This window comes from Taudactylus pleione, unplaced genomic scaffold (genome assembly GCF_031769625.1).
Source record: "Taudactylus pleione unplaced genomic scaffold, aTauple2 ptg000156l, whole genome shotgun sequence".
NCBI lineage: Eukaryota > Metazoa > Chordata > Amphibia > Anura > Myobatrachidae > Taudactylus > Taudactylus pleione.
Window position 1 is genome coordinate 9114591 of NW_028284558.1, and position 13732 is coordinate 9128322.

The 13732-nt window shown below is 47.6% G+C and overlaps 1 protein-coding gene across 3 annotated transcripts in view; it reads right to left on the reverse strand.

The window, feature by feature from the left end:
* TTC21B (tetratricopeptide repeat domain 21B) overlaps positions 1-13373 on the reverse strand; it is a 135731-nt gene extending 122358 nt beyond the window's left edge. For all 3 annotated transcript variants that reach the window (XR_015878803.1, XR_015878804.1, XM_088474837.1), the window contains exons 1-4: positions 13146-13373; positions 10265-10394; positions 10053-10163; positions 9420-9586 (exon numbers count right to left, since the gene is read on the reverse strand). Coding sequence is in view for 1 of the 3 variants with exons in the window: in XM_088474837.1 (XP_088330963.1) it covers positions 9420-9586; positions 10053-10163; positions 10265-10394; positions 13146-13178 (441 nt within the window). In the remaining 2 variants the exon portion in view is untranslated. The remainder of the gene's footprint in view (positions 1-9419; positions 9587-10052; positions 10164-10264; positions 10395-13145) is intronic.
* Between the last annotated feature and the right edge of the window lie 359 nt (positions 13374-13732).

Here is a 13732-nt window from a genome sequence, read left to right on the forward strand (position 1 = left end):
CAGGGCTGCTGCAATTCTGCGTGAGGGGTTGATGGTACTCTACGTCTCCAATGTTTGAGGAGGTTTGTATAAGGTATTACGGATGTGAGAGAGGGGAAGTGGGCGTCTGCATGTTGTTCATGCGAGCGCTTTGTGATTGCATGCATTAGCATACTTTCGCACCAGACCTGCGTGCTCGATTGCAGTGCACTTGCATACACTGGTTAATCAGGCCCATAGACATGCTATCATTTTTCATTTATAAAAGTTGTTAAATTCAACCCTGTGACACCTCCTGTATTTCTCTAACAACCTCATACACTGTCATTAGGAACACTTGTTATTTTATTTAACAGTTTTTGGGGTTCAGGATGATTTCCAAACTCTTTCATGCACTTTACATATATTGCATACTGCAAAGTTAATATACCGCCGAGATGGCCGTGATTTGATGCTTCTAAATAATTTGTGCCCAGTGTACTGATTTGTACTGGCAAAGCTTCACACAGACATGGATTACTGAAATGTGACGTGGCAAATTGAGACGGCACCAAAGCATATGGATAAGGTCACCGAACGGACCAACTTATTCACAAGGTCTTGCAAATTAAGAAACTTTGTGCGTTTAAGTCGAATAATGTAGACTTTAATGAAAAATGGAAAAATATTCTGAAAACCTGTTCTTTCTCCCTGATGAACCTCATCATTAAGGAAAGAAAGGCTGATCTCATACAGTAACAATAGAAAATGAGATTTCAGAATGAATAACCCTTATTGAAGCCTTTAGGGAATTACCTGAATGCAAAGAACTGGAAATGAGTTTAGAATTAAAAGTGGTAAAAAAATAAAAAGATCTTATTGTGCGGAAACAACAAAAGTTTAACAGGGATAAAAGGGAAACTAATAGGAGGACAGGTGATATTATCAGTGTGGGGGATGATGGAATAAGTATAGAGGATGAAAAAGATATATATGAATCACCAGAAATATGTCCTGTACATGAAATAGGTCCTGTACATGAAATATGTTCTGTATATATACAGTACCAGTTAAAACTTTGGACACACCTTCTCAGTCAGTGGTTTTTGTTTATTTAAATTATTTTTAACATAGTAGATTAATACTGAAGACATCAAAACTATGAAAGAACACATATGGAATTATGTTGTAAACAAAAAAAAAAGTGTTAAACAAATCAAAATATGTTTTATATTTTAGAGTCCTCAAAGTCCTCAGCTTTGCACACTCAGGTGTGGTATAAGAGATAGACAAAAATTAGTTAGACAATGTCTAGATCTATCCCAGTTGTTAGACAGTCAATAGATCGACAGGTACAAAAGGTCGACAAGTGCAAAAGGTCGACACACTAAAGGTCGACATGTAATAAGGTCGACATGTACAAATGGTCGACATGGTCAAAAGGTTGGCATGGAAAAGGTCGCCACGAAAATGGTCGACATTTTTTTTCCTATGTTTTTTTGCGTAAATACCATTCGGTCCCTTGCAGGCACGGTGGCTCGCTTCGCTTGCCACATGGATTTATTCCCCCTCCATGCCCACTTGGATGGTAGGGAATGACGTTGGACACTGGCTCATCTTAAGTGCCTAACTCTAAAAAAATATGAGATATGGTAAGAACTTACCCTTGTTATCTCTATTTCTACGAAGTCCATAGGGTTCCACAGGATACCTTGGGGGTATAGGTGTGACGTCAGTCGCAGGGCACCAAAGAGTTAAGCTTTCAGCCTCCCAGGATGCACTAGGTCCCCCTCCTATACCCCGCCCCCGGGCCAAGGCACCTCAGTTAGTTACCAAGCCATAGGCCGGAGGAGGAGAAGGAAGAGAGAGAACAAAGATCTGGACACATACAAGAATCACATTCTCACCAGAGGGAGACGGAAAACCGGTGACCAGAGCAAAGCCCATCTGCAGCACAGGTGCGACAGGGCGGGAGTCCTGTGGAACCCTATGGACTTCGTAGAAATAGAGATAACAAGGGTAAGTTCTTACCATATCTCATATTTTCTACTTCAGGGTCCATAGGGTATCCACAGGATACCTTGGGGATGTCCCAAAGCAGTATCCTTTAAGGGTGGGGACGCTCCTGTGCAGAAAGGAGAATCCGCCGCCCGAAGGAAGCATCCTGAGAGGCGAAGGTGTCAAACCTGTAATACCTCACGAAGGTATGGACAGAAGACCACGTAGCAGCCTTGCAGATCTGAACTGCCGAGGCACCACGTCGAGCTGCCCACGAAGGACCCACAGACCTAGTGGAATGAGCCTTCAGAGAAGGAGGGACCGGTAGGCCTTTTTGAAGATAAGCTTCAGAAATAGCCATACGGATCCAGGCTGCCAAAGTTTGCTTTGAAGCAGGCCAACCCTTTTTACGGAAGCCATAGAGGACAAACAAAGCGTCCGACTTCCTAAACGAAGAAGTGCGGTCAACATAAGTCCTTAAGGCCCGCACAACATCCAAAGAGGCCTCACCCACAGAAAGACCCGGTGAGTTAAAGGCCGGAACAACTATTACCTCGTTAACATGAAACTGGGTAACAACTTTGGGAAGAAACTCGGGCCGAGTGCGGAGCACTGCCCTGTTCCCGTGAAAAACCAAGAAAGGGGGTCTACAAGAAAGAGCCCCTAACTCAGAAACACGTCTGGCCGAAGCAATGGCAAGAAGGAAAACAGTCTTAGCTGTTAGCCATTTAATATCCACTGAGCCCAGTGGTTCAAACGGCGGTCCTTGGAGAGCCCTCAGGACCACAGCCAAATCCCAAGGCGCCACAGGTGGAACAAAGGGCGGCTGAATACGGAGAACACCTTGCATAAAGGTGCGCACATCCGGGATTGTAGCAATCCTACGGTGAAACCAGACAGATAGGGCCGAAACCTGTACCTTCAAAGAAGCAAGGCGAAGCCCATGATCTAGTCCCGCTTGCAGGAAGGCGAGAATCTGAGACAGACGAAACTCCCGCGGTGCATAACCTCTCGGTCGACACCACTGGAAGAACGTATGCCACACGCGATGGTATATCCTTGCGGAAGACGGTTTCCGAGCGCGTAACATGGTACGCACCACAGAGCTGGAAAACCCCCGGGACCTCAGCATGGCCGTCTCAACAGCCACGCCGTCAAAGACAGCCGAGTCAGGTCCGGGTGAAGGCAAGGACCCTGAGACAGAAGGTCCGGTCGTAGCGGCAACCGCAGAGGACTGTCCCCGGACAGACCCTGAAGGTCTGAGAACCAGTGCCATCTGGGCCACGCGGGAGCTATCAACAGGAGCGTCCCTCCTTCCTGTTTGAATTTCCGGATTACCCGTGGAAGAAGGGAGACCGGAGGGAACAGGTATGCGAACCAGAACGTCCACCGGACGGACAGAGCATCCACCAGAGACGCCCCTTCGTCTCTTGTGCGAGACCCGTACACCGGCAACTTGTTGTTGTGCCGGGACGCCATGAGGTCGATTTCTGGAAGACCTCACCTGTCCACCAGTAGTTGAAAAACGTCCGGGTGCAGGGACCATTCCCCCGGATGAACGTCCTGGCGACTTAGAAAGTCCGCCTCCCAATTTAGCACTCCCGGGATGAAGACCGCTGATATGGCCGGAAGATTGCGCTCCGCCCAAACCAGGATCCGAGAGACCTCTACGAGAGCCGCACGACTGCGAGTTCCTCCTTGCCTGTTTATGTAGGCCACGGTGGTAGCATTGTCCGACTGGACCTGCACCGGGTGACCCTGGAGAAACCGCTGTGCTTGCTGGAGAGCATTGAAGACCGCACGGAGTTCCAAGATATTTATTGGAAGCTCCGCTTCTGTCGGCGTCCACCTGCCCTGGAACAAGTGTGGACCCGAAACTGCTCCCCAGCCCCGAAGACTGGCGTCCGTTGTCAACAGGACCCAATTTGGAACCCAGAACGGACGTCCCTTGTTGAGGTGGGTCGTCTTTAACCACCACGCAAGGGACAGGCGAACCTCCGGGGTGAGCACAATCGTCTGGGACTTCAGAGACTGAGGCAGCCCGTTCCATTTGGACAGGAGCAGGTGCTGCAGAGGTCTGGAGTGAAACTGGGCGTATTCCACCATGTCGAACACCGACACTATGGAGCCCAGTAACCTCATCGCCGAGTGTAAGGACACCCGGCGGCTGTGCAGACAACTGCGCACCCTTGACTGTAAAGCAGAGATCTTGTCCTCCGTCACGAAGATCCTTTGCTGTCCCGAGTTCAATAAGGCTCCAAGATGCAGAATCCTCCGAGACGGGATTAGAGTGGACTTCTGCCAGTTGATTAGCCAGCCGTGCCGTTGCAGCAGCGCAATGGTCAGGTCCAAGTGGTGTAACAGGAGCTCTGAAGATCCTGCCACCAATAACAGGTCGTCCAAGTACGGCAACATGCGGACTCCCTGCAGCCGCAGAGAAGCCGCCATGACCGCCATCACCTTGGTGAAAACACGTGGTGCTGTCGCCAGGCCAAAAGGTAACGCCCGAAACTGGAAGTGGTCGCTGCGGATTGCAAACCGGAGGAACTGTTGATGGCGCAAAAGAATAGGGACATGCAGGTAAGCGTCCTGTATGTCCAATGACACCATGTAGTCCCCAGGTTCCAGCGCCAGAATGATGGACCGTAGGGTCTCCATCCGAAACTTCGGGACCCGCAAAGACTTGTTGAGTGCTTTGAGGTTGAGAATCGGACGATATGACCCATTGGGTTTCTGTACCAAAAATAGATTTGAATAGAAACCCTGGCCCCTCTGGGAGAATGGAACAGGCACTATAACTCCAGCCTGGAGCATAGTGTGCAATACCTTCCGCAGCCTTGTTCCGGTCTGATGGTAGACCCGTGGTGAAGAATCGAGCCGGGGGTCTGTGCCGGAAGGAGAGGGCGTATCCGTGGGAAACCACCTCCAGAACCCAAATGTCTGTCGTAGTGGTCGACCAACACTGGGCGAACTGTAGCAGGCGGCCTCCCACCCTGGGATCCCCCAAAGGGAGGCCCGGACCGTCAGGCCGCAGGCTTGTCATCTGGCTTGGGGGCCGGACGTCTGGTACTCCATGCCTGCTTCCGGGGCTTGACCGATTTCTTAGGGCCAGCCTGTCGAGGAAACGACTGTGGTTTGGGCCTGCCCTGGGCCCTAGATGACCGAAAAGACGATGGTCCAGAACCAGAAGGAGCAGCGGCCGACGGGAGACAAGCAGATTTGGCTGCCGCCAGCGTGGCCACAATCTTATCCAGATCCGGACCGAAGAGAACTTCTCCGGTAAACGGCAACGCTTCCAGACCTTTCTTGGAATCTGCGTCCGCCTTCCAGGATCGCAGCCACAAGGTGCGACGAGCAGCTACCGCTGCTGAAGAAATTCTAGACACCAGAGTACTAATGTCTAGAGCCGCCTCGTTGATGTAGGTGGCCGAATCACGGAGATTGCCAATCAACTCCGCCTGTTCGGCCGGACAGTCGGATTCAAAAGAAGCCTCTAATGAATCCGCCCAGCGCTCCATCGCTCTGGCAACCCAGCAAATGGCCATAGCCGGCCGTGCTGCCCCCCCTGCAAGGGAATAAGCGGACTTCAGGCAGATTTCTACCTTGCGGTCCGTAGCATCCTTAAGGGAGGACATGGATGGCATCGGCAATGTGGCACTACGGACAAGACGGGTCACGTGAGAATCCACCTGTGGAGGGGATTCCCACTTAGCAAAATAATTATCCGCGAACGGATAAGCCACCGCCAGGCGTCTCTGCGGCTGGTATCTTTTGCCAGGTTGTTTCCACGCCTCCTCTAAATGGTCCACCAACTGACCCGAAAGAGGAAAGACTGTAGCATCGCCCTTCACATCTTTGAAAAAGGCATACTTAGATTTAGCCGCTGGGGGAACTTCGTCCTCAATCACCAAGGCTGTGCGGACCGCCCGAATAAGTCCAGGAATATATACTTTTGACTTAGCATCAGCATCCTTAGTATGGAGAGGTTCCTGATCGTAAGGATCCAGAATCTCCCCATCATCAGACGTCCCTTCGTCATCCTCATAAGGAGCGGACAGAGACGCCACCGGCCTTTTATGAGGCCGCATCACAGACTCCCCTTGCAACACATCCGACAAGTGCTGTACAGAACTCGTCACGGAGTTAACCCACGCTGGCTCCTGAGAACCTGGGAGCGGGGAAATAGGGAGACAGTGGGGTACCACCAATTGTCGTGGGAACCCCTGCATGGGTGACGACACCACAGACTGCTGGGACAAACCCATCGGAGTAAACGCGGGCAGCGGAGCTAACTGGCCCACTAAAGCTGTTAACGCCTGAGCGAAACAAGCCCAGGGCGGCTCCTGTACCGGTGCTGTAACCGTAATAGGCCGCGCCATGGACAAACACTGCCGGCAAAGGCCCTCTGCGCTACCCTCCCCCTCCGCTAACGGTACTTTGCACGTGGTACACTGTAGCCGGAGGGGAAAATCACTTTCAGACATGATGGCACCACGTATGTGACCTCTCTCACCAATTAAGTATTAAATAGGCGAGAGACCACCCTGCAGCACCGCACTGCAAGGGCTTTAGCAGAAAGAACAGGGATAGTAATAAAGCTGACAGTTTTGAGAAGATAAAGTTACAGGCAGCAGCGCTAGCACAGTCACATACAATGCAGAGAAATAACAATTCCTGCACTAACAGCGCTGATCACTCAACTACACAGACACAGGGCCTGGTAGGACACAGCGCTGCATACACAGACCTGAGCCACAGCAGAGGAGAGGTATGCGGGGGGACCCAGACCACGATGCTTCCTTCCAGGCTTCCAGCAGCGTTCACCATGCGTTGCAGAGAAGATGGCCGCCGAGGAGCAGAGAGAAGCTGGCCTGGGGGAGGAGCGCTGACACAGGACCAGTCAGCACAGTGCAGAGAGGGCTGTGTGCAGCGGGGGAGGCGCCGGCTGTGAGACAGGGAAGGCGCGCTCCCCTGGCATGCATTTAACCCCTGGGACGCCGCAGCGCTACCGCTCTGCTGCGGTCCGCTGTCCCAGGGGGTAGTGGAAGCGCAGGTTGGTCGCCTGGCTCCACGCTGCAGCCAGTCCCCAGGGAGCCCCCTGCCTGGGGACTTAGGACCATGTGATCAGCGGGGACCCACCGCGGGACCCCGCTGCTTACCTCTGTCCCCCTTGAATCCGGCCATTGTCCGGAGCATCTGGGGTCACCGCTAGCTGTGACCCCAGACGCCCACCAGCATCCCCGGATCAGTACCGGCGTTCTGGTACCGGCGGGGCGTAGGGAAGACAGCATGGACGTCAGGACTGACTGTCCATGCTGTTCATCCAGATGTGCAGCCACAGCTGCATGAAGAAAAAGCTTCAGGGGCTCTTCTAGCCCCCACTCCAACAGGTGCACCCGACTCCGGCCGGGCACCAAACTAAACTGAGGTGCCTTGGCCCGGGGGCGGGGTATAGGAGGGGGACCTAGTGCATCCTGGGAGGCTGAAAGCTTAACTCTTTGGTGCCCTGCGACTGACGTCACACCTATACCCCCAAGGTATCCTGTGGATACCCTATGGACCCTGAAGTAGAAAAAAAAAGTTGATAATTTTTGTGTCGACCATTTTCATGTCGACCTTTTGACCCTGTCGACCATTTGTGCCTGTCGACCTTCTTACATGTCGACCTTTAGTGTGTCGACCTTTTGTACCTGTCGATCTATTGACTGTCTAACAACGGGTCGATCTAGACATTGTCTAACTAATTACTGTCTATCTACAGTCCAGCACCCTGCACACTCTTGGCATTCTCTCAATCAGCTTCATGAGGTAGTCTTCTGGAATGGTTTTGAATTAACAGGTGTGCTTTGTCAAGAGTCAGTCTGTGGAATTACTTGCCTTCTTAATGTGTTTGAGACCATCAGTTGTTTTGTGCAGAGGTAGGGTTGGACACCACTATTTAACTACTGTTGTAATCCATATTATGGCACCAACGACTCAACTCAGTAAAGAGAAACGACAGTCCATCATTACTTTAAGACATGAAAGTCAGTCGATACGGAAAATTTCAAGAACTTTGAATGTATCCTCAAGTGCAGTTGCAAAAACCATCAAAAGCTATGATGAAACTGGCTCTCACGAGGACCACCCCAGGAAAGGAAGACCAAGAGGTACCTCTGCTGCAGAGGATAAGTTCATTAGTTACCAGCCTCAGAAACCGCTACTTAACAGCACCTCAGATTAGAGACCACATAAAGTCTTCACAGAGTTCAAGTAGCAGACACACCTCAAAATCAACTGTTCAGAGGAGACTGCATGAATCAGGCCTTGATGGTTGTATTGCTGCGAAAAAGCCACCACTGAGATAAACAACAAGAAGAAGAGAATTGTTTGGGCCAAGAGACACAAGGAATTAGACCAGTGGAAATCTGTACTTTAGTCTGATGAGTCCAAATTTGAGATTTTTGGTTCCATCCGCCGTGTCTTTGTGAGACGCAGAGAAGGTGAGCGGATGGTTTTTGCATGTGTGGTTCCCATTGTGAAGCATGGAGGAGTTCTGATGGTGTAGAGGTGCTTTGCTGGTGACACTGTTCGTGATTTATTCAAAATTCAAGGCGCATTTAACCAGCATGGCTACCATAGCATTCTGCAGCGCCATGCCATCCCATCTGGTTTGCGCTTACTGGGACCATCATTTGTTTTTTAACAAGACAATGACCCCAAACACACCTCCAGGCTATGTAAGGGCTACTTGACCAAGAAGGAAAGTGATGGAGTGCTGCATCATATGACCTGGCCTCCACAATCACCCGACCTAAACCCAATTGAGCTGGTTTGGGATGAGTTGGACCGCAGAGTGAAGGAAATGCAGCCAACAAGTGCTCAGTACCTCTGGGAACTCCTTCAACTGTTGGAAAACCATTCCAGGAGACTACCTCATGAAGCTGATTGAGAGAATGCCAATAGTGTGCAAAGCTGTCATCCAAGCAAAAAGGGGCTAGTTTGAGGAATCTAAAATATATTTTAATTTGTTTAACACTTTTTTGTTTACAACATAATTCCATATGTGTTCTTTCATAGTTTTGAGGTCTTCAGTATTAATCTACTATGTTGAAAATAATTTAAATAAACAAAAAACATTGAATGAGAAGGTGTGTCCAAACTTGTGACTGGTAATATATATATATATATATATATATATATATATATAAAATCATCAAACAAGGTAGAGACTAATATGGTAGAGATAAATATATACCAATGGAGCATAGAACTCCACGGGGTAGATATAATAATAATTTCTAAAATACCAATAATAAATCAAAATCCTTTGAGGGATAGGAATTGGAAAACGAGAGAAGAAACAAATCCTCACAAAACCAACACAGTACAAGTGTAATGATCATTGTGGTACAAGCTTCAGAAATGAATCTTGTATGAAAACTTAATTCAAGTAACTGATGACAGATGAAAGCACTACTTACATCTCTGTTGCCATTGGATATTTTGATCATTCTATCTACATATTCTCTGGCTTTATCAATCCGCCCCACGTGCCAAAGGAATAGGCCAGCATAATATAAGGCTCTGTGACCCGCTGTTTTTCTCTGCTCCTTCATTCTCATCTCCAGGTCCTGAATGGTTTCTCTGTCTGCACAAAAGTAAGGTCATGTATTCAATATTCAGATGTTCAAATTATCATTGATAGAACTTCACGTTAAGTACAGGTATCGTTACGATCACTCAAGTATAACTATACTACTACAGTACAGACGTTATTTGATTGCAAGCTCATGAAGAATACATTAGGGTGGTCACACCAAATATTGATTTGATTTAGATTTCTATCTGTTCACTCAGAGCGGCTATTAGAACCGGTCGTAGTGACCAGCCAGCAACGAGAAGCAATGGCTGGACACAATCTTTCATGTTTAAGATATATGATTCCTATCTCTTTGAGAGGTGGCAACAGATTATTAAAATAATTTCAGTGTGAAGGGGATATAAAGGTAGGAATTATTTTTATTTAACTGTTTGTATATGTCACCTGAGGATGAGGTTACGCACCTCGAAACGTTGTGTCATTCATGAATTATAAGGTATATTGTAATATTTACCTGGATGTGAACTTTTCTTGTGAGCATAAATTAAAGCCATAATACAACATAGTGAAACATCCGACTTGTCCTTTATCACTTCTAGTTCACGGATGGACTCCGACACCTGATCTGTAGTGAGCAAAGTATATATATTATATGGCAATCAGCAAAATGACATTTCCACAAAGAATTGGAGTTAACAGCAGAGAATTTCAGCAAAAAGCTATTACCTTCCATTAACAATCCAAAGGCCCGGAAAAAAAGGAATACAGGATCATTAACATATTCCTTGAGACCCTCGTTAGCCGATGACTGAACATGATGAAAATACTTTTCCTGGCAGTAGTAATTTATTAGTGCCTAAAAAAAAGAAGAAACAATATAATATGTTGCTTTCTTTCTGGAATTCCTAGAAAATAAACATTTACATTACTAATTGAAAGGCTCTTCACATTGTTATTTCATATCATTGAAGAGCTGTCTTTTTTTTTCCAAAAATGCGTCTTAGCCGCAATACGATGTACTAGGATGCACCAGGAGATTGAGTTGATTACTTTGATATGCAACACGTATATCTGTGTGCGAGTGTGTCTATATACGAAGTATAACAGAACTTGGCATGGAAAAAGGATGCGTCCCAGATGCATCGCATTTTCAGAAAAAAAAAAAAAAGATGCAAAAAAAGTTGTCCGGAACTGGTCTGAGGAGCATTCTGGAGAGTTCCGACGAATGGTGTGGCCGCCACGTTCGCCCAACATGAACATGATCGAGCATTTATAGGACGAGGTGAAGTCCATTCGCACCCAAGATCCTGCACCTACAATACTAGGGAGCTGTGGGAAGCTATCCAGACGACATTGGTCAACATTTCCCCAGAGGTCTTCCGTCCACTTGTGGAATCAATGCCACGTCGAGTAGCTGCACTTCACAGACTAGAGGGGGTCCTACACAATAGTGTGTGAGCGTGTGTCTGTGTATTTTCTATACACATTATTGCCCTGTAACAGATCGATAATGTGCCCTGGAAACACCTGCCTTCACATGTGACATCATGAAAAAGGGGCGGGGAGGACCAGAAGACGTTGCAGTCCCAGGGAGTCCTAAGGACACGCTGAGTGTCTCTGTGGTGGCTGTCCAGGCTACTGTCCCAGGTTCCCTGCAAGCCAAATACAGGTGCCACTAGGACAGTGACGGTGCTGCCCCCTAGGCCCAGTACCCTGGGCAGCTACACTGATGACACACCACTAGTTACAGCCCTGTGTGCATTCATTGAACTCAACAGAAATGATTCCTTAAAAGTTAAATAGGTACACACCTATACAATCGTTTGACAGATCTTCCAATACTCAAACCGTTTGTAAGATTGTATATGCACCTAAGATCATGTTTCATCTGAAGAAAACAGATCACATTTGAATATCTGGTCTCATGGGTGTCATAATATTCATGAGATGCGATGATCAGACAACATATCGTCTAGTGTGTACCCAGCATAAGGGAAGAGGGACCTGTTCATTAGAGCTTACAATCTAAAGGGGAAGGGCAGACAGACAGGGGTGACACAGAGGGTAGAGATAACACTGTCTAGCACTAACTATACTAAAAACATTAAATAAATAAAAATTAAAAGAAATAAAACATCTCTTCTATCACAATCACCATGCTCATAGCATAATAAAATAAAGTCAAAGGTCTCTTTGTAATTAACTATTTGCATTTGGTAAAATACAGCGTCAATGATCCAATGCTCTGGACAGGAACAAAACATAACCTGATTCTGCAATGTCCTGCTAATGGCACAGAGGTGCATCTAAGCAGGTAGGGATAGGTAGATAAATTAGGGTTTGGTATGTTTTGTCCACATTCATAATGTTTCAATATCTAGACCAGTGTTTCCCAACCTCGGTCCTCAAGGCACACTAAAGCGGCCCATACACGGTGCGATTTTTGCACGATTTCGATTGGCGATGCGCGTCCCTGCCGTCGTATAGTTGGATCGTACATCTTACGGGAAAACCGTAAGATTGCGATCTATTAAGTACAATCAATGATCGTAACGATCAATCGTACACCATTTGACCACATTGTATGGAGACTTTCAAAGGAAGAATCGCAAGGGCAATCGTATAATCCATTGTGAGGTTTCTAATCGCACCGTGTATGGCCGGCATAACAGTCCAGGTTTTAGTAATATCCATGCTTGAGCACAGATGATTAAATCAAAATAACTCAGGTACTAATTAAGACACCTGTGCTCAAGTATGGCTATACTTGAGACCTGGACTGCTAGTGTGCCTTGAGGACCGTGGTTGGGAATCCCTGATCTAAACACCATAATGTTCAAGAGTACAAAATGACAATAAAACGTTGAAAGGTACATAATGTCGACACCCAATATTCAGCCCAACCTTAACCACTAGAAATTCTATAGTTGACATTTGCCTGTGTCGACCTTTTGACTGACAACAATGTGACTGTCGATGTAATACCTATATACAGACAAAATGGTGCATGTTAACTGGTAGGGGCAGTAAGGTAGGTACATGTAAGCAGTTAGAGACAGGCACATGATCGCAGGTGGGGCCATATCAGCACGTAAGGACAGGCAAGTGCATTAAGGCAGGTAGGTCCGGGTGGGGTACGGGATGCCAGCATTCAGGATCCCAGTGCTGAGAATCCAGGCGCCGTCATCCTGAATGGATTAAAATACAGACACCTGCAGGCAAGTACCCCAACCCTCCCCCTAGTGCCTAGCCTCCCCCTAACCCCATTACTTACTGTCGGGATACCAGTGGTCGGGATTCCGGCGCCGGAATTCTGACTGATGTCGGGATTCCGGCGCAGGCATTTTGAGTTGGCATCCCAACTGCCGGGATGCCAAATACATCCCGTAGGTCCATATAAGCATGTTAGGTCAGGTAGGAGCATTAAGGTAGGACAGCATGTTAGCAAGTAGGTAGAGGCAGATAGGACTGCATGTAAGCAGGTAGGTGCATGTGTAGGTAGATAGAAATGCAAATAAGCAGGTAAAGGCATGCAGGTAGGTAGGGGCGGGTAAGCGCATGATATACTAAGGGTTTATAGCAATGACAAAGATGTAGATGCTCCCACCTGGGCATTGGAAGTGACAGTATCTGCAGCCATGATGATGCTGCTGTGCCCGGGAGAGCTCTCAGACACACACACAATCTGGTTCAGAGCTGACACTGATGATAAACTGTGGGGATACCCAAGGGACTTGGGACCAATCCTTTAACTCATTCCACCGGACATACGCAGCCGAACCTCCTAACAACGGAGACGACCACCTACATGGAGACATACATTATAGCCCCTACGTCACCCTCAGTCGGCTTTCCGATTAACAAAACAGCTGTGGCCGCGCACTAGAGTGAAACTGGTATTCAATCTAGCACTATAAATTGTCTTCATATCCTTACAAAGAGACGGACATCTTAACGGAGACTGAGAATTACCAAGGCAACCAGCTTTAGCTGATCTGCAGTAATCTATTGAAGGGGATCCATACACTATCTAAATACTATAGATAGAGCGTTATTAGTACAAAATGTATAAAGCTATTGAAGGGAATCTTTAACTGGGTACAGTGGAGGTTAGAATGGAATTCTGGGACTTGTAGTTCCATGACGCTAGAGAGCTTCAGGTTCCCTAACAGTCTGCACGGCTTGATACCGTAG